This window comes from Rutilus rutilus (genome assembly GCF_951802725.1).
Source record: "Rutilus rutilus genome assembly, chromosome: 18".
NCBI classification, from domain to species: Eukaryota; Metazoa; Chordata; class Actinopteri; order Cypriniformes; family Leuciscidae; genus Rutilus; species Rutilus rutilus.
The window spans coordinates 21396514-21423240 of NC_140231.1; the positions used below are offsets into that span (position 1 = coordinate 21396514).

Sequence of the window (26727 nt, forward strand, 5' to 3'; positions counted from 1 at the left end):
GTGTCCTTAAAGGTTGGATTTTTCCTAATTTTTTAAATTAAGGCATTAAGTTCAATTTCCAAAATATGATTTTTTATTCCTCTTTTTAGTCAACTTTAGCATGGGTGTATTCACTTATGCATTGCACTGTATATACAGGATATATGCAATGCAAAAAAAAAAAAAAGTTAAAAGTAATATATAGAGTTTTCTGTTTTAATAGATTAAAAATTTAATATACTTGTGAATTACTCCAGTCTTCAGTGTCACATGATCCTTCAGAAATCATTCTAATATGCTGATTTGGCGAAATGTTGAAAACAGTTGTGCTTCTTAATATTTTTGTAGAAACTGTAATAAAACAAATTTTGTAAACAGAAATCTAAAATTTACTATCACTTTTGGTCAATTTAAAGCATCCTTAAAAGTATATCTTTTTTATTTAATAAAAAATGTCACTGACTCCAAACTTTTGTTGAACACCACAGCAAGTAACGACCAAGCATTCTCTTTTCAATTAATTAAAAAATATATATATTTTATCAATTGCTTGAAAGTCTGTGTCATGCCTGCCTCATCATTACCCAGACCCACAACACAAACTCAAAGCCGAGACATGTTTACATCAAATGATTCCTTTCCTCATCAATAATAATAATAAAAAAAAAAAATCGTAACTATCATGTTTGGCAACTGTGCAATAACTTTTGCCACAATACAAGCGACTCCAAAAACTGGTATAGCCTAAAAACACAAGGGATGTAAAAATAGTTAGTAGCCACGGTTTGTGCTGTTTTTCAAAACTCCTTGCAATAAACAACAAAAACACTTGGCTTAATCGAGCAGACTCCATTTTCAAATTACACTCAACAGACTGTTTATTGGAAAGCCTCCATCCAAAAAAACAAACAAACAGGATGCTCGATCAATTTAAGCAGCTGATAAGCAGCTTCAAGGCACCAAACTCTTTCAAAAAGTGCAATAAATAGCCATTCGTGCAGCTGAACTGACCTAGACAAGTTAATATGCGCGATCATTAAGCTGTAACAACAAAAACAGACTTGATGACCCGGAGGTTTATTCTGAAGCTGTTTGAAGAAAACGCAGCTATGCTTACAGATGGTTGGATGGCATTAGACCTCTAAAGCCTTTTGGCAACTGTGATGCGAAACGGCTAATTCGCAATGTAATTGGTGCAAGCAACATTCAAATTATCAGAACAACTCACCTCGGGCAAATAAACAACAACATGATTAACTCAGTTCACATTGCTCAGCTTCTATGTGAACACTTCAGTTAGTAATTAGGGGTTAAGGTTGCAGATAAATGAAAAAGCTGTATGCTGTGTGTAGTCTGGTATGATATAGCTAGCCAACACCGATTACCAATAAAATGAATGCTGTTCTTCAATATTTCTAGACAGATGATGGGAGGCTTGACAGGCACGGTCGGGTAGCTAGGCAGGAAAAGTGGATCTATAACAATTATCTGTGATAATCTAGAGACTGATGCTCTGCCTCCTGCTCTATTTATACTCACAAAACCAAACACATCAACTGTCACTCACACCAGGAGCTGCCATTTATACCATATCACCTTATTTCTGATTTGCTATGAGAAGTGGATAGAAAAACAGATGTTCATGGCAAATCTCATCATTTACATATAATTTCTAATGGCTGCTGCAGTTGCTCTGCATATCGAGCAGTTCTATAAGATCATACGCATCTCTCCACTTGATTAAATGTGCTTAATCGTTTTTGAGACCTGAGAAATGACCTTCTAATTCATTTGATTTTGCATCTGATGTACATTTCAGTTTACATCATGTGAGAAATGATCAGTATCTTAATGCTGCCAGCTGTTGTATCAATGAAGTCTAATGTCTTTTAATAAAGCTTCTACTGAGTTCAGAATGAGAATCGTTTTATAACGCATCACCGTTGCTGTGTTTCTGTGAGAGATGAAGAGTGAAATTTTACTACGATACTTCTTGGCAGCAAAACGTATTGTCAGTTCGGAGAATTACCCTGCTGAGGAAAGGCTTTCTACATCCCTTGTGCAACTGATGTATTTACCAAACAGGAAATGATGCAATTAAGTGTAAACACAATTGAAATGTGTCTAAGACGACCATGTAAAAAAAAATCAGTACAGCCTGATAATACACAAATCTCTGCCCCCAAACAATACAAAAATCAGGGCCAAGCGATGTGTTGTAAAATGTATTATAAAATGCATATATTTTCACAGCTATCAGCGGACAAGACAAGACTGCTTCGATATTTACATGAAAAAAACATGGTGTAATGCAATGATATACCACTTTAAAATACAGAAAATATTTCACAAAATTATATTATTATGTCTTTGACTGAAATTAGGGTGAACAATAATTTCAACCGAACAGCAATAGCAGCAAATTAAATGTAATGTTTAAATCAAGAAATAAACGTTTTTCAAACTGTTTTTTACTGAAACTCAAGGACAAATCATTTTTTATTTTATATGCACTAAAAATAACGATCCCTGATTTTTTTTTTTAAGCAGTCGGCCAATATGGCTTTTTCAATGGCTGATGTTGATGTTGTTTTACAAAATATTTAGGGTAAGTGTATACCCATTAAACCTGAAAATCATATTTTATGCTGCTCATTATTTTAACCAATCTAGTGATTCCCTGGCATTTTTTATTGCATACCAATCACATTTGGCAAAGTTGAGTTAGCCTCACTCATGTGCAAGCTGTCTCAGGGGACCTAACACAAAGTCACCCCAAAACTCTGGTGTTTCGGGACCCTTCAGAAATCAACATATTTCTGCAATTTCCAGCCATTTCTTTGGTAACTACATTGATATTATGTCAAATAAGAGATAAATGTATTGTTTTTTGTGTATGAATAAATAGTACTTTATCATTTTATATAATTTTCCTTTAAATGGAAAGATGAGATTTATTAGCTTGCGTTCAAAGCTAATCTCTAGGTCAAACCATTAGCCTTACAGAAAGGCTAGACTGCCAAAGAATCAAGCACGTGAACTGCAAACAATAAATGTTTTGTGATTCATTTTACATTCATTTACAAATAAATACATCATAAATTGTTTTGTAGAGAAGATTATTTTCATAAATTAACTTTTTTTACAGATGGGCTTAAATGGTACAGCGCCACAAAACGCATGCAAAATATAGCCAACACAAGCTAACCTTGAATGAAAAAAAAATTAACATTACTCAATGTGGGCACAATGAAAATTACTATGATACTTAGTCCATAGTATATTTAAGCTCCATGCATGTATTTGTAAACATATCTTACATTTTTAAAGGAAAACATTGTCTTTTTTCACCATTACTCACTGTGGAACTATTTAAGCCCACCTTATGCGTTTCAATGAGGAATCCCTCTAATTGCAAACTTTGATACATTTTCTGAGTGAAAGTGTTTAATTATAACATTTCTTTGTGTGCTTTTACCTTACTGACCTTTTAACCTTATCTTACTTACTACCGTAATTTACAACTATATTTAGATAGACCTACAAATTACACACATTCATCATTCATTCAAATGAGATAGAGCCCATTTTGTCCTAAAGTCCCTTATGTATAACCGGGCATAATTCAGTAGCCAAGCTTGAGATTCCGGGCATGGAGAGGTACATTCCCCACAGTCCTGAGACCCTCGGACCATCTGGCTCCGAGATACCGCCACTTCCTGTCCAGCTTTGACTGGGCAAAACTCGGGACCCAAGCTGAGTTAGGGCTCCGGACTCCGGGCATGGAGGGGTCACCCAGTGGGCCCCCTAAGCCAGGAGTATTTCCCCGAGATATGGTCACTTCCTGTGGAACTTTGATCAGGCATAACTCTGGAACCAAGCCGAGTTAAGGCTCCATACTCCAGGCATGGGGGGCCAACTATAGGGGACCCCCTAACCCCAGAGTCTGGAGCCAAAACTCAGCTTCCTTCCCGAAATACACCTGGTCAAACTTCCACCTCTGACCAGGCATAACTCGGGAGCTAAGCCGACTTAAGGCTGTATACTCCCGGTGTGGGGGGCCCACTAGGAGGCCCCCCTAAGCCCAGGGTATGGAGCCCCAACTTGGCTTGGCTCCCGAGATACACCCGGTCAAACTTCCAGCTTGACTCCAGCTACAACTCCAGTCAAGCAGACTTAAAGGGTCATGAAACCCTAAACCAAATTTTCTGAGATTTTAACAGAGGTATATGTGTTGAACACCATTGAAGACAATGTTAGCATCTGTTAGATTTAATAGTAGGGGGAAAATGGTAAAATTTTAGTTTTTTTCCGCTATTTTCGTCTTCCGGGTTTAAAATCTTCATTGTGTCCACGTCACAGGCTATGACGTGGCAGAGCACTATAGTACTTTGATGACTCATCGGTGTCTCATAATTATTCATGACTGAGTTTTCCTATCCAATGAGAAGACACTGCCTCTTAATTATTCATGACACCACGTGGAACTTTCCAATGACAGACATGTCAAACTGTGATATCGCGTAGTAGATGAGACAGGCAATGATGGGACGCGCGTTTGTTTTCGTGGTGCAAAAGTTGCAGTGCATCTTTCCGCGCGATGTTTCCCGGGCTGGACTCTGACTGCGGGCGGTTGGTTGGCCATCAACCACGGACACATCTAAACTATGTGTGTAGCAACCATTCAACTGGAGAATGGTGGACTTCGACCTTGTACACCAATGCAGGTTTCGTCATGCGAGTGATGCGGTCCCGAGGACTTTTCTATCGCTTCAGAGGTGTGTGTGTGTCTAAAATGTAACCCTGACCGTTTTACTTGCCTTTTGTTAAATAATCACTCGTTATTAAAATGTGGATATTGTGCTTAGTTTGTGCAAATTTCTATGTAATTGTCCATCTTTATTATGTGGGTTTAGGGGGCGCGTAGATCTAAGTTAGGCTATAGCCTACGGAATGTATTTGGAATGTCAAATATATGCATTTATAGTGTGTATATAAACATATATATTTTATAATGGCATAATTATACATATGCATGTACATTTATATGTTTTAATAAGGTGTCAGTGTATTTCATTAGACTTTAACTTTGCCAGCTATAAAAAAAATCTACCATTTCCTCGTTTTACCACAGATTTTTAGTGACAGTCTCGTGTACTGCATTGAGGTGCTACTGGATGCATAGGCCACTGGCTTTGACCACACCCACTCCCCTCCCTTCTTCTTACAGCCACCACGCCCATTTAAGTTGCATTTTTTAAAAGATTGTGAGCTAGACTTGAGCTGAAAGAGGGGGGTGTCGTGACCCTTTAAGGCTCCAGACCACCGGCCACTAACACCTAGCCTACCCATCCGATCCGACCCAGGGCTCTAATCAAACATTAGCAAAAGGAATTATTTTCCTTTAAGAGATTCTGATAGTCGGCCAATCTTAAAATTGCCAAATATGGGCTGATTAATTGACCTGGTTAATACATCTGCCTGTCACTAATAAACAATCAAATTTATATAAACGAATATAGATAGATGAACATATCGTTGAGTTTTGAATCAATTCATGACACAGAAATGATCAACAAATGACATGTCCATATTCATGCCCTGAAGCTCGAAAGTCATGACACTGGAACGGTGCAAACTATTACTAAACAGAGTTACAACTTAAAAGTGGTGAATTACTTTGGCAAAGCTGGCAAAAAAAGGCTTTCAATAAAACTTGGCTGCCTGTCCAGTAGAAAATCGAAAACAAATTGAAATTGGTGCTACCTGACTAGAAAAAAAACAAAAACAAAGAAAAAAGGCTTTTGTCAAAAAGGTTGAAAACTCTTAATGCACTAAGCATGTTGTGGTCCAAGGCCACTCCCAACAGTCTGCTATGGATACACTTACCAGAGTCAAACACTGCCTTCCTTTAGTACTTCTTAGCAAACTTTTAGTCATACTGGTGTAGACTTGTATTTTTCCCAGGTGCAAGGATTCAAAGAGCAAAAATTTGGTGGGAGTGAGTTACTTTTAGCTTCCAATGAAGAATACAGCACGTTGTAGGTAATGGCTAAAGGCTACAAAGAAACATAAACATGCAGGTTTTTTTCCTGCATTGAAAATATTTTGGCCGCTGCCATAATGAATCTTTGTCTTCCCAAATATTCATTTAATCATTTAATAAACGGAAATATATTTTGCAAAAAGATCTATTTTTTCCTTTTATATATTATTTTATTCCTTTTATTCCGTTCACAGAAGCGCTGCAGGTGTGTGATGTGACGATGTGTGAATCCATGTTCATGTTGTTTATGCTGCCATTTGCGCAATTAAAACTAAACCCCTGGGGGAAAAAAAACATTTTTGATGGGTCAGACACTTCTTCATTCTAATTTAATTTCATTCTAATTTAAACCCCTGATATTGGAGAGAACACTGCGACAGACAATCTGAAAAACCTCTGTGTTTGTAGTTAACACTTCAAACTGGATGGCAACGAACACAGTGATTTAGGCCAAATGGAGGGGAATACTAAAAGAAACTGAAAGCCGTTTCAATATTTTTACCATTATGCTGTTTAAAGTGTAGACATAGTATGATACCATTTTCAGAGATAAACCCACTCTTACAATAACTGTTTTGTCAATAACTCTGTCGATCCAATGGTCTGTGGACAAGGAAAAAAAATGTGGAGGCATAACCTTTAGTTTTCATTTTAAGTAGGGCTGCATGATTAATCACAATTAACATGGAAATCGCGCTTAACCGATTTGGAGTATTAACCGAAAGGCTGCGATTATTTTTTATGCGCAGCTTGTCAGTGACGTACGGCTCTGTGATACGTAGTAAATGCTGCCCCAACTGAAAGCACTGCATTTGAAAAAGCAACACCTGTCAAACATCTTTCCAAACATGAGAAGCATTTATGAACCTCTTGTCAAACAAAGGACAACATTTAATAAATCAATCAAAGCATTTCAATCTTCTGTTTATTCAGCTAGGATAGTATGATGCCCATAGGGGCGTGTCGGCGTGAGAGCGCCCTCTGGCTTTCAGATGAAGCAGCATTTACTACCGATCAGCTGCGCAGCCTTTGCCAAATTCGCGTGTGGCTTCATTTCGATTAATTGTGCAGCCCTAATATTGAGCCTGGTTTCCATTACAGATTTTGCCCAAAACTTTTGTGATATTTTCTAAATGTCAATTACACATTATTGCGAAATGACGGCATTTTCATTAACCGATGTTATGCGACTAAAACGTACTTTTATCCTCTCGTGATAAATCATTCCAAAAATCACGGCAACTCATGTTGGTAGGTTTATGTGTATCGCAGCCACCAGCTATTATTTTTAATCGAAGGAGACGTAGGCTTGTCAATCAAGCATTAATGGCAAGGAAAGCCCCTTATACCTGGGAGCAGCCACATATGAGGTGTTTCTGGGTGTTTCTCCCTTCTATCTGCTTCAAGGTCTTGATAATTGTGCATTTCTTTGTTGTTTAGAATACAGTTTTCCCATAATTATTTTGTATTTTATGAGTTTAATAAAGAACTCTGTCTCGTCTTCTGTCCAAACATACCGCGCCATCTTTAAAGAATGATCGACTTTTACAATTGCCAGTTGACCTGTAAATGCAAAAAAACGTTCCATTGCAGTTTAGCGATATAGCCTATTCCTTTTTCGAATTGCCTGAAAAATCACCACATGCGAGTTTTTGCTAAATTGATAAAGTTTCCATCGGGTGTATTTTCAATTTTCAATTTGTGCAATTTAAAAGGTAATGGAAATGCAGCTATAAAAGCCCTGAAGTTGTCAAAAGTCCGCCAGATGAAGTGATTTGGTGACATATAAATGGAAATTTATTGGTCCACGTAACAAGGAGAATGAGTAAACATTGTTCAATTACATAAACTACCAACATTGTAACAATACAAAGCAGGTTGAAAATCAGCAAAGTTACACTTTAATGGCCAAGCACAGTACATTAAAATCCTCACGATGTAGCTTAACTTGAAAATCATAATGTTCAATAGTCACCCATCCCTACAGAGAGCACGCAGGCAGAGAAGCGCTCAAGGACAACAACAGTCCCACTTCACACAAACATCTGTATCTTCACGTTTAGTACGTGAAGATACAGATGCATAACAATGCTGCTCCATTTCAAAGCTGTGTAGACATAGTATCAGACAGGAACAAACTGCATACATTCCAAGACGAAAACACTGATAAAAGAAAGAAAAAGAGAGACAGAAAGACTGGGAATGGAGAACATGAGGTTGCTGCACTCACCGGTGAGAACAGCTTTAGCGGACGGGTCAGCCAGGTCCAGGGCAGACTTGCCGTCGGTGTTGCGGATGTTGGGATCGGCGCCGTGCTGGAGCAGAACTGTGCAGGGGAAACACAAGCAGTATCGTAACTCAGGCAGACAGAGGCTGCTGCTGGGACCGCTCGCACCGCTGACTGGGAGCGCTTGCCTCGGCATGGTGCAGACATAAACACACATCGCGCACCAGCGCACCAGGAGCAGCAGCGAAAACAGCCCGCACGGAAAAACACACACTGCAGTGAGACGGGGGGAAAAAGCCCATGTTACACTGAGAGAGTCCGACTCCAGGCATGTGACGGGAACTCGGGTATGAGAGTGGAATATCAAAGCATGTCTTTCGATCCTCTCCACGGCCCCCTGAGAGAAGAAGAGACGACGAGAGCCGTTCACCGGCGCTCTGCTATTGATACCCAAGTAACGCAGAGCACCTAGAGCGAGTAGCGTCTATCAACTCTCTCCAATTCTCTTCTCTCTCTCTCTCTCTCTCTCTCTGTACAACAACATACGCTTGTACACAGGCTAACGTACACGTCCCCTCCCTCTGCCCTCCCTGTCCAATTCACTACCCTCCTCAGTAACACTTCCACACATCTCGCGCTGCCTACAATTCATCACACATATCCGTGGCATCAGAGAGGAATTACACAGAATACTTCGTAAAAATGGGCATTTCCATTGCTTCAAATCGTAGAGAACGTCCAGGAGCTTGATACTAATGATTTCAAAATCAACCAGTCGACTAATCAGTCTTCAGGAAGACTTGCATAATCAAATTATTGATTTATTTGTGCAGGGACAATTCACTGTGCTTTGACGCATTTCCGTTTTGGTGACCATTTGGTGACTTCTATTGTTTGAAGAAAACACTACATTGAATAATATTTCTCAAAATATTAAATATATAAACAAATATTTAAAAATAATATTATACATTTTAGGTCTGGCCGATATGGCCAAAAAAATACAGAGACATAGTTATTTTCTACTTTCTATTTGGATAAATAAAAAAATCTGTATTTATTTATTTATGAAAATGATGTCACATCTTGCCCAATGTTGTGCAACAATGTTCATATTGAAGGCTATGAAAACAAACAGTAACCATGTAGGCTGTGCCATATATTATGTGCATTCTAACATTCTAACATTGTAACAACATTACAAACCAAAAACAGAAGTTTAACAAAAGTTAAATTCACTAATAAATCAAAACAAAAGTAGAGGCTAAACATTAATTGGCAAGAGGAACCCACATTCACTCATCTGAGCTTAGTAATTATTTCATCCTACATTTGATAAACCCATTACAATAATCACTTTACAGTTACTGCTATCATAAAAATACACTTACTTATACACTCTAAATATGGCACATTTAACGTCCAACGATAAATATTTTACAAAATGTAGCTATATTTTAGTGCTCCTATTCATCTGTTTGGCGGCGATGCTTCGTTCACTGGAGTCTGTGAAGTTTAGCGGAGACTCGCTTGCATAAGGCTCCACTCCTGACAGCAAGATTTGCTAACGTTTACAGATGGAGAATACACCTGTAAAACGTAAGATAACACTGAGGCAAACACCACATCTCAAACACATTAAACAGCGCAAGTATCTGTCTGCACATGTAGGCTATCTGTAAGAGCATCTGACAAGGCAAGCAGATTTAAACTATGCAGGTTTACTATATCTATTTTACTATATAGGCTTTATCTATGTAGTTATTTTGAAGCCCTTAATATAAAGCATATCTCATGTTTAGGACAAAATGGGATTATACACTTCGCACTGTAGCAGCTCACTCTGTGTCCTTCACTATTTTTCAGATGCGCTCAACTACTGTCCATCAATATAAAAGGTAGTGCCTCTTCCTACATTGTTTATGAAAAAATATATTGATATATTGTACAAACTCAATGTACTCCCCAGCCCTAATACATTGAAAAATAAAAATGAGTTGACCTCACTATCAATGTCTTGGTCGTTGTACAATTTGTCAGCCAATCTTCTCTGACAAAAAAAAATTATATAATAAATAACTGCAAGCTAATTACAGCACAGCCACTAAAAACATAAAACAATCAAAAAAAAAAAAAATTCACTAATCAATTTGATGGCCAACAGAATAGACCATTTCTCAGAGCAGATTCAACACTGAAGCACTTCTGCTAAAAATTGTGATGTATCATTTTATTTCATTCATTAATTTTTTAGAAAAAAACACTTAAATCACACTAATTGTCTTATCGGTGGTTTGATGATTAGTTAGGTACCATTACTCACATTCTCCACCAGAGAGAAGACAACATTTATTTCTATTATAATCTTACAAAAGATTATTATTTCAAATAAATGCTGTTATTTTTAACTTCCTATTCATCAAATAATACTGAAAAAATGTATCACAATGTCCTGCAAAAATATTAAGCAGCACATCTGTTTTAAAAATTGATAATAATATGAAATGTTTCTTGAGCATCAGATCAGCATATTCGAAGGATTTCTGAAGGATCATGTGACACAAGACTGGAGTAATGATGCTGAAAATTCTGTTATTTTAAATTGTACTAATATTTCACAATATCACTGTTTTTACTGTATTTTTGGTCACAATAAATCTGACCAACCTCAATCTTTTGAACAATAGTGTTGTTGATGACGGTCCATCATGTTGGGACAGATTAAAAAGCATATGTTTTACACGAAAGCTGTTCTCAAAACACTACAGTGGCCAATATTTAAAGCCTGTGAAGGAAACAAGAGAAAGAATTCTGGCAAAGAAGCTTGAACTAAAAAAAGAAGAACAATCTTGTGTTGCGCGAGTCTGATTGTATTGCTATGCCGGTGACTCATAGGTCATCCATTTCTCATCAGAAAAACACCGTTTTGACAAGCATTAAACCGGTGTGTGAAATACACCACTGCATAAAGGGAGGACTCTGGGTTTGATGCAGAAAAATAAGGGATAAGGAAAAAGGTTTAGCTAAGTGGGAAAATACAGCTACCATCAGCCCTCTCAGTCAAATTAATATGCACTAAAGGCCCCACAGAGACCACATTTGCATACACTGGTGTCATGAAAGCACTTGAGCGGTGGGCTGCCGTGGGGCGGGTGGGCACAAAGGGTTGGAAGTGTCTGCGTGACGCGATGGCATGATTAAAATTCGCTTGCGTGCTTATGACAGCTAGCCTATCAATCAGGCGACAGGCATCGAGGGGACATTTCGGTAACCTCCGCTCTGCAGGCGGTCCCCCCTCCCTATGAGAAACATCTACGTTGTTAGCATGCTTATACTTTCTGGAGGGTCAATAACATAATGCTTTTTTTGTCCAGATAGACTTGTTTGTTCAAAACTACACTGTAGTATTTTACAGTATTAAAGTATATTAAAATTAATTTGGATATTTTTCGGGTGACGACGGCATATATGTCAGCATGATACAAATTTTCAGGTACAAAAATTATAATAAAGAAAAGAGCTTTGCTGCAAAGGAAACATGATTAAGTAGCTTAGCAACATTTTAATCAAACTAAATTGTGTGATGCAACTAACATTCAGAAATACAAAAGAAAAAAATGGAGAGAGATAGAGGACCCCTGCCAGACCCTGCATGACTTGGTGTCAAGATAAATAAGACTTTAATAAGATTAATAAGACTTTGTCTCTTAAAATATAAGATCATTTGACTTCATGACTTAATGTCATTTGGTGCGACTCTCAAAAACATATTTATGAATTAATAATTAATAGGGCTGGTCAAAATGCCCGCCTTTGCGAGTATCCAAGTAAACATAGTCAGTTATGGCTTAAGTAAACAGTAGAGGAACGCATGTGTATCATTATATTGGATCCGTGCATTAGTCTTAAAGTGACAGCAGCCTAATATTCCTGCTGCTGTCTGTGTTCTTAATGTTAATCAAACAACAAAGACAAAGAAATCACTCCCCGCTCTTCACTGAATAACGTTTTTGTAACTTTAGCATGAACCTTTAGGCTATTTAATTTGGACAGTGAAGATGTCTACTGTGAGACCTCCATAAAAAAAAAAACTTAAAAGCACTGATTATTTCATTTCTGTCTTTGTTCTATTGTATTTATTTATTGGTGTTAATGCTTGTGGTTTAATTATTTGTTCGTTTTTATTAATGACCGTTTACTTATTTTTATTAGGACAATCTTTGCAATTTATATTAGCAAGTAGTTTTAGCTGTGGTATCGAAATTGGAATTGAATATTGTTAAATTTCACTGGGATCTAAAAATGTGGGTGTCATAACCTTATTTATAACAATACAAGGATACATGGGTCAAAAACAACAAAAACAATAACTACTTAACTCATTCATTACTTCTTTTGTGGTGGGGTCAGTGGAAATTGAATCATTGAATTTACTAGCCTGGACTCGATCCATTGAGGAGTAATTATGCTCGGCTCCTAGAAGGCCGGGCCAATCAAATTGCCAGGGCGGGCTTTAATCGATGATGGACAGATGGTCTGCGGTTACGTCACCAAAGAGCGCTTGATTTGAATTAGTTTACAACAAAGACGACTGCAGCTGGAGAATTGAGATTTCACGAGTTCACATTTACAAATAAGTCAGATAGAATAAATGCGTAGGCTATATGAGATGTCATGAGTTCACACAAATAAGTAAGATAGAATAAATGCGTATATGACGTGCTGTCCGAGAGGGCTGTGGGCTCGGTAGCCATACTCCCCCCGTGTTCCTGGTTGTGAGAGAACAAGACAAGAGTGAGGATTCGGGGTGGTGGAGGGACCGAGGGATGCTGAAAAACTGTCAAGGAGTGTTAGGTAAGTTGACAGAGTGAATATGCTTCCGCGGTAACGTTAGACATGGTATTGTTTGATGACAAGTTGATAGTGGATTGAGTACGTGCTCCTCCCGAACTTTGTTTATGAAACATCATGTGTAGATTCCGCCATCGCGTCTGTTATAGAAGATATCGACAGCGCATTCATTTTAAAAGAGGAACAGAGAGCCGCGCCCGCGACATTTTGTTGGTTGAAAATATGAATGAAGGACATGCGTCATTTACTCCGTTGCTCTGATTGGTTGTAGGTCTATCCAATTGAGTGCAGAGGTTTTTTTTTTCCTAGTTCGGTTGAGACACGCCCCATAATCAAATCTCTATGGAGCGGTATCAGACTCACATTCTGACTAGAATATGAGTATGACGAAGTCAGGCTATGAATTTACTGAATCGAATTGAAAAATCAAGAATCAGGGCATCTGTATTGATACCTAGCCCTAATAATTAATGATATATATAAAAAAATAACAAAAAATACTTTCAACATGAAAAATAAAAGATGTGTAGCCTACACTTGAACATGTATGATTTTTTTTTTTTTTTTACTTTTTATATGATCGCTACAACATTCACATGACATATCAAAAGTCAGCAGACTGAAACTTGATCATGTAATACAAAAAGTACATTTTAAAAAATGTGGTACGTCTGCTTTAAATTACACACAGTTTTCTTTTCTTTATCACGGACAATCTTACATGTCACTGACCCTGAAATAAACCAGCAGAAAAACCCGCATGCTGCTCAGAATACAAAAGGAAAGGGCCACAGAACCAACAGCATTAAAACAGGCTCTGAGACCTACACTTGGTCATAAGAACCTTCTGAATAAACAGCGGCTGCCGCGTGCGCAGTAATTGGTGGATGGAGTGTGATCATCAGAGTAGAGTAATTATGGCCGAACACTGAGAGGGCTGATTAACTGAGAGCTTCAGAGAGAACATGGGTGCTTGGGTTAATGCATAAGCATGTACAAATCCCCACTGTTCTAACAGGATTCAGAGAGGTTTGGATACACACACATATCAGACACAGCCATCTCTGCAAGCTGCGTTCATTAAATTTCTCTACATACTTAGACAACGGTGAAAATGCCCATTAGTGCCAAGTGAAATCATTAGCAACTTGATAACCCCAGATGGGAATGAAAGAAACGACTTGAGGGGCTCGCAAACACGCACACGGGCACGCACACATATTATCTGAGATTGAAGGTGTGCTCGTTCGTTCATGATTAATCGATTTATTGATCTTTAATTTCATCCCAAGCGTGCACAATAATGGTTAACTGCATTGGAAAATAGGAGTGGAGACAGCTACGGCTCAAGGGTATGAGAGTGTGGAGTTTAAACTTGTTCACTAAGTAGAAAAGTCAGGAGTGAGGCAGAGTGAAAATGAAACATGCTGTCGCCATCACCGCCATCCATCTTAGAGGCAAGGAATGACGACACGACCTCTAATTTCAAACTGCCTCCCTGCAGCTTTGGCCTGATGGGCACATTTAATGAGTGGAGACCAGCAGCAATCCTAATTAGCAGAGGGGATGCTAATTATTTATTCATTATGAGCAAAGGGCAGAGGTGACAACACTTGTTGGGTTCAGAAAGGATGAAGATCTGATAGGAAAAAAGCTTGTATTCATGAAAAATCTAAAGGGACCAAACTAGCCTGGTGCTGTTTATTATTTTTGTTAATCTATTATCAACTCTAACCCATTTTGATTTTTGAGTTGTCGGAAACACTGATTAACCTATGTTTATTTTTCTTGACATTTTGTGACATTTTCTCATTTAGGGTCATGGACATGCATGCAAAGTTTCAACATGCTGATGTGTTTTGACATATACACTCATAATTTCTGTTATGTTTGTGACGTTCGTGCATGGGTCAATTTGACCTGCATAATTTAACGTCCTAAGGCAACTGTACCAACCCAAAATAATATTTTGGTTATATTTTGTTATTTTGGTTTTTAACTACCCTGGTGAAGGTAAAAAGGAGCTGTTTCCCAGTTATTTCAATACTGGAAAATATTTTGTCAGCCACAAATGGTAAAAATTGGCTATCATTTCTTTTTTCAAGCTATCTGAAATACTATCTAACCTGTTATTTTTCTTGAAATTTTGTGACTTTTTCATTTAGGGTCATGAACATGCATACAAAGTTTCAAGTTTCAAAGATGTGTTGTGAAATTTGCATACAGAAATTGTATATGATCTTGCTGTTTGTGGGTCAATTTGACCCATTTTACACAGCTGTTGAAAAGCAACTGTACAGACCCAAAATAAAAATAAAAATAAACATTTCTCTGTTGTATGTCAGAGCTAAGTAAAAAAAAAAAAAAGTTAACGTTAAAAAAAAAAAAGAAAGTCAAATGTAAAAATATAATTTACAAAACATGTTCAACTCAAAAATTTCAAGAAAATCAAAGCTAAATATCTGAACAAGTTCTGTGCCTATTTTAAGGTTGATATCTTAAACTTTCAGTAAGATTTGTTTTGGGTGCAGTAATAAGCTTTTCGCACTAGATGACATCCAGACTCCACCGGTGAGCATATAAAGACTCTCTGATTTCCATGAGTGATCTGAACCATATACCTATATTTCCATAATTTTCTCAATATATGAAGTAGGCATCCTATTCAGAAGTAGTTTGGGCAGTAATGTTAATATTTGATTTGAATTCAACCTCTAAAACCCACATAAAAAACATACGGAAAGAACCAGGGCTTGTGTTATAGTTTGGCACAGCATTACAAATAATGAATCTATCCCTATTTCTCTATTGGGCTTTCATTTATTTTGAAAAACAGTCACCAAATATGAAAACTAGAGTCTGAAAGCTTTCAAATGATATATAGTTTGTCAAGATTACTTTAGGTTTTAGACCAAGATATTATAGGTATAAATGTGTAATCACAAATGTCCCACAGGTGTGGGGGAGGGGCAGTCTTAAAAAATAGTGGTTAAAAACATTTTTATAAAATCATAAATGTATTCTTTGTAATGTGTGAAAAGTATTGATATTAAAATTAATTATTTATACCTGATTGTATGTTTTTTTGTGATTTTTGGAGAATTGTATTAAATCCAATGAGGGCTTTCAACTTGACCTGGATCATACAGACGTTAACCAGAAATCGAACCGCGCACGAGGGTTAAAGGTACTGTGATTTTACTTGGACTAGCAAATGCACATATAATCAAGCTTTATTTTTTTATTTATAATTTGCATTTCTCAAATATATGAATACTGTCATCGAATATGACAGTAAAGACATTGTTACAAAAGTTTTCAAATAAAAGCTGTTCTTTTAAACTTTCTATTCATCAAATAATCCTGAAAAAAATGTAGCACAGTTTCCACAAGACTATTAAGCAACAGGACAATTTTCAACTTTGATGAGAAGAAATGTTTCTTGAGCACCAAATCAGCATATTAGAATGATTTCCGAAGGGTCATGAAACACTGAAGACTGGAGTAATGATGCTGAAAATTAATCTTTGCCATCACAGTAATAAATTGCATTTTAAAATAAAATAGAAACCAGTTTGTAATAATATTACACAACACTACTAGTTTTTTACTGCAATTTTGATTAATTAAATATAGCCTTACCCACCCCAAAATGTTGAACGGTAGAGTGTAAATGTATGTGTGCAAATGTAATTAATCACATAAATGAATGTGTTATTTTTGACAGCCTTAATATATATTAATATATATTAATATATATGTGAGATTCCTTAAGTGAAAGTGACATGACGTGAAGGCCAAGTATGGCAACCCATACTCAGAATTTGTCCTCTGCATTAACCCATCCAAGTTGACTACATGACTACAAGTTTGCGTGTGCATCTGCAGCCTTTTGTTTTGTGCATACAAGTTGTAATATTGTGTTTATTTTGTGTAGGCCTATCTATTTCTGATTTATCTCATATAGGACTGTAGTAAAGCGTACGGTGATCATCTTCAGCTTCAGCGTGCCCAGATCAAACTGACTAATAATGACTATGATAATGTTCAAACATTATAAAGAGAACAATAATGTAATAAAACGTTGTGAATTATTTGGGTTTAGTTGCCGTGTTTCATCGCGTTTCTCCAGGAAGAGCTCGTCCACAACATGAGTCATTCTAAATGGCACGTAACTTAGTTCAAGTTCACTTTTGCATTTGCGTCATTTTCTGCAGATATAATTTGTAATAGGCTATGTTTATTTTGTATATGGGTCAATGACGTATAAGGATTTTCGACAGGCCAATTTTAAAATACTAAAAATAATAATATCTGTTGCAATTGTTCAAACATTAAGGATGTTGTGTACACCTAAATTCATTTAAAAAATTTAATTTAAGTGATTTTAGTGTTTTTTCATCTAGATGAATTGTCCGTAGCCTTAAAAAATGTCATGTGGTGCGACCGTGATTTATCTTAAAATGTATTAATTTCCTTAACATGTTTAAACATTATTTTGCAAGTTCTTAGTAATTAAAGTGTTTAGAAACCAAGTATTTGCATTTCTTTTGAGTTTTTATAAATAATGATCTCATTTTTTGTTCTATAATTTCTGAGTTGCCTTCTTAAATCTAGTTAACAGACTTATTTTTCCTGTAAATCACATAAAACTGATAGAAATGTTTTAAAATATATAATTTACTAAAGCATACTGTATCTGTGATTCATATTTCAGCCACAGAAATAAGATATTTTATTTTACATTTAATACAGTGATTGCTTTTATTGGTCGCACCACATGATAAGTGGTCGCTCCAAATGACACGAAGACCTTATATAGTTAAAAATCTATTTAAAGAGATCAATGACCAATACATTTCATACAAAAAAATTGATTTAAGCCAGATTTTATACAAATTTCACTGAATTTTCCTGAACATAAACATTTAATAAACTTGTTTTTATAAAAATCACATCACAAACACAAGTGCACCATTTAATTTAACTTGACTTAGAATTTCTTTCTAACAAATAATAATGTTATAGATATAAATTATTTTCATAAAAGTATTGTAGTTATGGCCGGACGGTCGCACCACATGATGTTTTGACACTTTAAATAACAAAAAAAAAAAAAAATAAGTAAAGGTTTTTGAAAAGTTAAAGTGAGTACATACATGGGAGAGGTACTACAAATATGCAGTATCTTTTTAGGCATTTAAACCCATTTTTGCCTGAAAAAATGCAATCGGACAGAAAATTTAGGCGTCACGTCATTGACCCATAGCCTATATCTGATTAATCTCATATAGGATGCGTTTCTTTGAGTTAAATAACGCGCTAGCAAAGTGCTCCAGTTTAGCGGTGTTCATTCAGCGCGCAGCTCAAACAGCAATGCACGACTAATAATAACTATGATTGGGACTGTCATATTACATAACATGAGAACACTATTTTATTAAATTGTTGTGAATTCATTGGGTTTAGTAGCCGTTTTCAGTGCGTTGTTCTATGAAGAGCGCACACGTTCTTAAGGCTAACGATTAATTGATCGTTTATCTAAACGATGATCGATCATGGGAATTTGTGAAAATTGACATCCCTAGTTTAGCCTATATAAAAACATTCAAAAAACCTAACCTGAGTGAACTAGTCTTTTATGTAGTATAGAATCTAATCAAAGCCAAAACTAGCCATATAATGCGGTCTGGAATTAAACATTTTCTAGTGAGGCATGTTCAACACATCCTAGTAATGCTAAATGTTTATTTTGGTAGAGTTACTCTATCTAAAACCAACCAAGCCTGAGGCTTAAGAACATTTAGGGCGTCAACCAGAGACGACGGCATCAATTGAGACATTGAACAGAGGTTGCCTATGCTAGTACACTACACAATAAAACAATAGACAATAACAAAAACAAACCAGCTGGTTTACCTGCAACAGCATATCACTACAATTTGAACTTTTTTTACTTTTTATGGCTTATCTTGCAGAATGTTGTGATCAATATTGAATCTGAAATATCTCAAGGACAGAAGTTTTATTTCCAGCTGAGTCCTGATCCTAACCTGATCTACAAAAATGACTCAGCCAGTCTAAAACTCTCCAAAATATTTTTTTTCCAAATGAACAAGTACAAAGATAAAAGGCAGAGAACATCTACTTCAATCTTTTCAGATTGAGAGATGTGAAATTACATATGTGTCCTCAGGCCTCTGAATTCTCCCCGAGATTGCACAGATAATTCTTATCACAAAGTTTTTCAATTGGAATTTGTCCCATTTAATTGGATTATGCTAAAAATGTAGCAAGTGGGCACTCTGGATAAAATTGCCACGAGCAGTAGACTACTCCTGGAACAAAAATCGGAGAAAACATAACTACAATACAAATTAAAATACCCTTTTCATTTTTGAAACAAACTTAGACACAAATCCACAGCCTAGTAATCACTTAAAACAAAGACTGGGAAGCACATTGAGTAGATTATTCCATGATCTGCCCATTGTGATGCAGGAAAGAGAAAATGAAAAACGTTGAATGACATTCCATCGCCACAATATTGGCCCTCTTCACCCCTCAGATGCAATGTTAAATTTCTCATGAATACCAAGCAGTAAAGATCTGATTAATGAGTGAACGCTGTGTAATAGCGTCAGTCACCGCGGCTAATCAAGAAGAATGCCACATGATTAACCCTTATTGAGAACTGTTCCTCAGGCAAAACACAGGAAAAATTAAAGTCATACATCTTCAGAATTCACTAAGGCGAGATTATTCCATTCGTCTCCTCGATCTACAGAGCTAACATGTCCTCCAACTGAAACCAAACTAGCACACTCTACTTGCAAAACACGTTTGAGGTTGCACAAACCAACTTTTTGGACAATATACACTTTTAAAAATAAAGGTTACAAAAGGGGGTTTTCACAGCACTGGCATAGAAGTAGGGCTGCAACAACTAATCGATAAAATCGATAATAATCGATTATGAAAATCGTTGTCAACGAATGTCATTGTCGATTAGTTGGTCTGCTCACGTCACGGGGAGCGTTACTGATGACGTCACTTTCATGACAACGCAGTCACGCGAAATGGCAGAGAGTAATCGGAGAGAAACATCAGCACGGCAAGCAAAAACTGTATTCTCATTATTATGAAGATGTGAAAATGGTATAGTCTAGTTCAGGAGTCACCAACCCGTCGATCGCGGTCTGCAAATCGATCTTGGAAGCATTTTAAGTCGATCGCGAAGAGTTTTCAAAATCAGAGAAAAAAACAAAACAATATTTTTATTCATTAGCCTATTATTTATTAATTTAAAATGCACCATGTGTGAGCCTATTGTGTGTAGTAAATGGTGTCTAGGGGAGGGAGAGGGGTATATCTGTCCAATCAAATAGCCCATAGTTTACATATAATGTCTGTAAAACAACCGCTGACTTGCCTTGTTTATACTTTCGTTTCGCCAGGCACCGCAGCGCGAGCCTCCGCTGACTGCGCGCGCACCTCCCCAAACAGACGAGGCATTTATACTTGACGCAACTGTTTTAAACTGAAAACCAGACCATACAACTGATTTAGACGCGCAAAGTAGGTGCCGGTGTGATGAGATGTACTAATATCCGTCTGCTCGGGCAGATTCGGCTGAAAGTCGTGCATCTTCGGATGCGGAGGCGCGCGCACTGTTACAATGACGTCATTTTTGCCGCGCGCGCACCTCCGCAAATGTTGAATTATAGTTGACAGTTTGTATAGTTATATACTATTTGTATAGTTAAATAAATATTTTGCTAGTGACTAACAGGCAACAAAGAATGTCAAAGTAGAACTACATTGTGGCCTTGTTTTTTCATAATTTTATGCAAGTGGTAGATCTTGGTTTACATTTGGACTTTGGATGTGATCTTAGGCTTGAAAAGGTTGGTGACCACTGGTCTAGTTTAATTCAATGCTACTGTGTAAACAGCTTTGTTTACTAACTTCGGGACAGTCACACTAGATCTATTTTGTATCGAGCATCAGGTTGCGCAATCAGTTCGCTCGCAACATAAGTGATGGATTAAAATAGCGCTACCGCAGAAATAGGTTAAATTAAATGGTGTTTACAAAGTGAAGCACTAAATATAAAGGCAGTTAATAACAGCAGCAGTAAAATATTGTTTTTTAGTCACTGTAGTCAGTGGTTTTCAGCGAATGCTTGTGCAGTAATACATAATTTTTTCTGTACTTTTAATCAAGCCTGTTGTCAGCTGCGTACCTCCATTCCGCTCTCTTTTTATAGCATTTGTCTACTATGTAAGGGATAATCCCGCTTATTACATGGCTACCCACCAAATAAATCAATAATTTTACACAAAATATTGATTTAAAAAGGAGTTTCTTGATTTAAAAATGATTGTATTGCTTCCGCTAAAGAAAATAGTCCGTTCCGTCTCTACGGTTAGAATCCTGTGTCCATAGCAACGCTCTGTTTTTCTGGTGTGTTATACTTCGCAGCGGTCTGTTATCAAGAAATAACAGGTCGCATTCTACATTGGAATTCAAAATCTGCTGCTTAATATCTTATTACAAACATGTTTGTGTCCTAATTTCATAATGTGAAGTTTTTATGAGCAGCGCAACTCAATATTTTGTTTTGTTTATTTATATTTTGGATATTTAAATAAGTTTTACTGTTTAAAAACTGGACAAACTTTTGTGTTTGGGGTTTAAAATGTAAAAATTTAAGATTATATTAGTAAAACTCAATGTGTGGCTTTTGCACTTTTTAAAGTACACTTTTACACATAAATACCCTGATTTAGGGTTTTATTTAGTTATAAACAAAAATCAAATTGAATAAAAAAAACACCTATCCGATTAATCGATTAATCGAAAAAATAATCGTCCGATTAATCGATTATCAAAATAATCGTTAGTTGCAGCCCTACATAGAAGAACCATTTTTGGTTCTCCAAAGAACCTTTCATACCCCTTTTCCACCAAGGCAGTGCTGGTGCCTACTCGCGAACCAGTTCTTTGTGTTTCGACAGCCAAAGAACCGGTTCTCGGACAGGAAAATTGGTTCCAAAGTGGCACCAACTCTTTGCTGGACTAGAACCGTTCTTTTACCACGTCATTCTTACGTCGGGGGCTGGGGGCGGGGTTATAGTCGAACTTCTTCTCGAACCAGTCTATAGTAATACAGACAAGCAGCACAAATGTGTTCTAAACGTCTTCTTCTGACCCCAATATAGGATCGCAAAACCAGGAGAAACATTTGAAGAAAGACGATGTAGCCCGCCATTGTAATTGTTATGCTTGAAGTTGGCGAAAGCTAAGACGTATGTATGGCAACGTACACAGTGACGTAACGACGTTGTTCGCTGGGCTCTCTAGTCTGAGAAGGTTCGCAAGTTGAACCAACTTTGAACCAGCACCAGTTCCGAACCAGTTCTTTTTTGGTGGAAAAGGGGTATCAGTGAACATTTCTCAAAAGAACCTTTTTTTTTTTTCTTAGTGCGAAGAACATAAAAATAATAATAAAAAAACGTTGTCCACTATAGAGCACCTTTTGTAAAATGGAAAGGTTCCATGGATGTTAAAGGTTCTTCGTGGAACCATAGATGCCAAATACTTTTATACGCAACCTTTATTTTTAACAGTGTACCATCACCTTAGTCAAAGAGACACAAGAAGAGGTACTTACCAATGCATACGTCAATTTTGCCCTTAATGGCAGCTTCATGGAGCGGAGTGTAATTCCAGTTGTCTCTGGAGTTGGAATCGGCTCCCTGACAAAGCAGCAAGCTGACCACCTCAGCGTGACCGAAGGAACAGGCGTTGTGCAGCGGGATCAAACCTCCGTCGTCTCGCGCGTGTACGTTCGCCCCTGTCTGCAGGAGATGCTCCACAACGTCTTTCCTTCCAAAACCTGAGAGACAAAAATATTGGTTAATCAATTTTATCTCTACAAGGTAACATGTATATCAGTCATGCCGACCAAGAAAAGCCGGTTCCAACAGAAAAAAACAACAACTTTATTTTGGTTTGGCATCTTAAAACTGAGAATACTACAGGTTAGAAATAAACTGGTTTCTTGCAATAGACCATAATGACAATTAATATGTATGTACAAGGATTATTCTATCATCATTTTAAGTAAACACATGCAATATAAGCACCTTCCAGCAGCAGATTCCATTAATAATATGCCTGTGCTCACAAGATATTAATTTGAGCACATATAGAGGAAGATAACATTTTGGAGATAACACTATTTAAGTCCTGGTGTAACTGAATCACCCCATGAAATGGCTTAACAAGAGCAGTTTTCTTCTCTGTGTGGACATATTTCCTACTGCAACAGGAAGTTGAGGCGGGACATATCAAATGGCTCTTCTGTTTGTATTTAAATAGCCTCTAAACAAGCACACAAGAAATAAAATCCACAAAACCCCTATTGTGGGGTTTCATGGGGTCTTTAAAGAAGATATCAAGCCATTTGTGATTACTGGATAAGGATTTTTAAAAATCATAAATGTTAAAATTGTATTAATTTGAATAAACATAGTTTTGAAATACACTTAGGCAAAATTTCCAGGTTTAGATTTCCAACACTGAATAATGGTATAATAACGTGCCAATTAGATGCATATAATTTATATTTTCCCATTAAAAAAAACTACAATAATAACGTTTCTACATTTATGTTAAAATGGATTTGGCAGCTCTGGAATTTTTCAAGTAAGTTAACATGCGAGGGTCCGGTTTCACTTTGTCGTACTATTGTAGGAATCAAAGTGAACATTTATTTTGGACATTGGAGTAACGTTACATATTGTAACTTTATTACGATGTTTATAACTTTTAAAGATTATTTGCCGGTGTATTACGTTTTCTTTAGTCTGTATGTTGAACTTTATTCACTTTCGGGCAGCGCATCACACGAAAACAAACACGATCAGACAAATATAGCCTATAGCTCCCAGAATGGTTAACTTTCTACTAGATGTTACGTGATTGCCCTGTTGGCCAACTTGGCCAAACTCTCCCTTATTCCCCTTGACCCCGTTTCCTTTACCGTTTATTTAGCTAACTTACCTAAACCTTCTACTTGTCTGCTTTCCAGGTCGGGATTGATCGCAAACATTTCTGTATTTGTATTTACCTGCAGCGAAATGAAGTGGGGTGGACTTGCGCCCAGCCATGTCCTTAGCGTTTACATTGACCGAATCCACCAGTTTCTTCACCCGGGACACGTCCCCATTCCTGCAGGCCTCAAACAGCTCCCTGAAAGCCCCACTCGTCCCGCAGCCGCTGCCTCCAGGACTGGCACTACCGGAGTCGGGAGTGGAGCCCGCACTACTGCCCCCGCCGGTGGTAGACGAGCTAGTGCTGCTCGAGCTGGAGCTGCTGCTGCTGCTGGTGCTGAGGAGCGGAGCGGGAATATCAGCAGTGATCTCCGGTTCCCTGATGCTCTCCGGCTCCCCACCAACTGCAAGGCAGCCGGTGTCGGTGGGTGATTCCAGAGGCGTGAGGGGACTGGAGTCGGGTCTTGGTGGGGAGGATAAGTTTTGTTGTTGTTGTTGCTGCTGGGTAGTGCGACGAGACGTCGCCATTTTCGCACACAGATCCCCCTCTGGCAGCGAAAATAGTCGGGGAGAACTTCCGGGAAGTGCCAGAATAAAACTTCCGCTTTCAAATTATAAAAAAGGATAAATTAATATTTTGAGCTCTGTGACTTATTACCAAGGTAACCACATACAAATGAAACAAATAAAGATTCATACAGAAATATATTGTGCAGAATAAAATTAAAAGAAATGATAAAGCTCTGCAAAGTGGAATGAAAATAGACTGTTAGGCTATGTAAGGAAATACCTAAATGATAAAGACAAACCATATAAGGGATGGTTCCCCCCAAAATGAAAATTTTCTCACCCTCATGTCATTCCAAACCTGTATGACTTTCGTTTTTCTTCAGAACACATATGAAGATCGTTTGATGAAATCTGAGAGCTTTCTGTCCCTCCGTTGACAGCTACGCAACTACCACTTTGACAGTTCAAAAAATTCATAAATAGATCATAAAACTAATCCATGTGAATAGAGCGGTTTAGTCCAAATTGAGATTTGATCGCTTTAGAACAGATTTAATTTAGGCTTTTATTCACATAAACATTGATCAGCGAACACAAACAGAAGCTCAAAAGAACTCAAAAGAAGAGCTCAAAAGAAGCTCAAACGTGCTGCATAACACGAGAATAAACCTCACTGGTTCTTGCGGAAGCTCAAACGTGCTGCGTAACACACGAGAATGAATCTCATTGGTTCTTGCGGAAGCTCAAACGTGCTGCGTAACACACGAGAATGAATCTCATTGGTTCTTGCTGAGGCTCAAACGTGCTGTGTAACACGAGAATGAATCTCATTGGTTCTTGCTGAAGCTCAAACGTGCTGTGTAACACGAGAATGAATCTCATTGGTTCTTGCTGAAGCTCAAATGTGCTGTGTAACACGATAATGAACCTCATTGGTTTTCGCACGTCAAGCGAACATGCTTGAGCTTCCATTTACCATAACTGTGTGAGGAGGTAATGAATGTTTATATGTAAATAAAAGCCCAAATTAAATCTGTTCATCGTATAAAATGATCGTGTCTCTTCAGAAAATATGGACTAAACTGCTCAATTCATATGGATTAGTTTTACAATCTCTTTATGAACTTTTTGAAGTGTCAAAGTGGTAGCTGTGAACCTGTCAGTGGAGGGACAGAAATCGCTCTGATTTCATTAAAAAGATATTCATTTGTGTTCTGAAGATGAACGAAAGTCTTATGGGTTTGGAACGACATGAGGGAGTAATTAAGTAAATCAGTGAACTATCCCTATAAGCTGGTTTCCCAGTGCCTAACCAGTGAAAAAGTGCCTAAACCCCTCTAAAACCAGTTGTCTAATGAGACAGAGCAGCTAAAACCAGCAAATAATCTTTTTATTTAAATTTTACCAGGGATTAGTGCATTATAAATTGATTTTCGATTTATGTTTAAAATAAGATCTGTGGCTAACATTGTCTTAACAAAGTGGATGTTGAAGGACTACAAGTTGTATGATTCGTCAAGCACATAACCTGCACATAACCATAACAGATCAACATACTTCTGTTTACAATATAAAGTCCAAAAACATGGATCTTGGATGTATTAGCATCTGTTTATAAAAATCCTTGTTATTCATTTCTTTGACCCTTATTGGGCAACTCAACCATCACTGATCCAATATTGACTAAAACAAAACAGCAGATTCCCCTTCTGTAACTTTGTTTTAATTGTTAGTATAGGCTAGTGAAAGTGGTTACCTCACTGTTGCTCCCTGGGATGGTGAGAGTTCTTTTTCTCAGCTGTTTGGAAATATTTGGTCGCCCAAGCTGAAACACTAGCCCGGGATGAACATTTTAAGTTCCTGCGCTTAGGCCTATCTAAGGTTCTGCTTGTTTTATGCCTGTTACATAATGGCAATGTTTGCGTGAGATGCATGGCGCTCTTATCACACACACAGTCCAACGTTACTGTTTACAAAGCTATTTGATTTTCTCCTCATGTTCAAGAGAGTCTAAAATATTGTCAAAATATCTATATGCACAGTCCAAAAGACCA

General features: G+C 37.3%; 1 protein-coding gene across 3 annotated transcripts in view; it reads right to left on the reverse strand.

The window, feature by feature from the left end:
- tnksa (tankyrase, TRF1-interacting ankyrin-related ADP-ribose polymerase a) overlaps positions 1-24761 on the reverse strand; it is a 109816-nt gene extending 85055 nt beyond the window's left edge. For 2 of the 3 annotated variants that reach the window (XM_084388250.1, XM_084388249.1), the window contains exons 1-3: positions 24241-24761; positions 22780-23004; positions 8256-8351 (exon numbers count right to left, since the gene is read on the reverse strand). In XM_084388250.1, the coding sequence (XP_084244376.1) occupies positions 8256-8351; positions 22780-23004; positions 24241-24691 (772 nt within the window). In that variant the 5' untranslated portion in view covers positions 24692-24761. The remainder of the gene's footprint in view (positions 1-8255; positions 8352-22779; positions 23005-24240) is intronic. The other variant, XM_084388251.1, reaches the window with a different exon arrangement.
- Positions 24762-26727: the final 1966 nt, after the last annotated feature.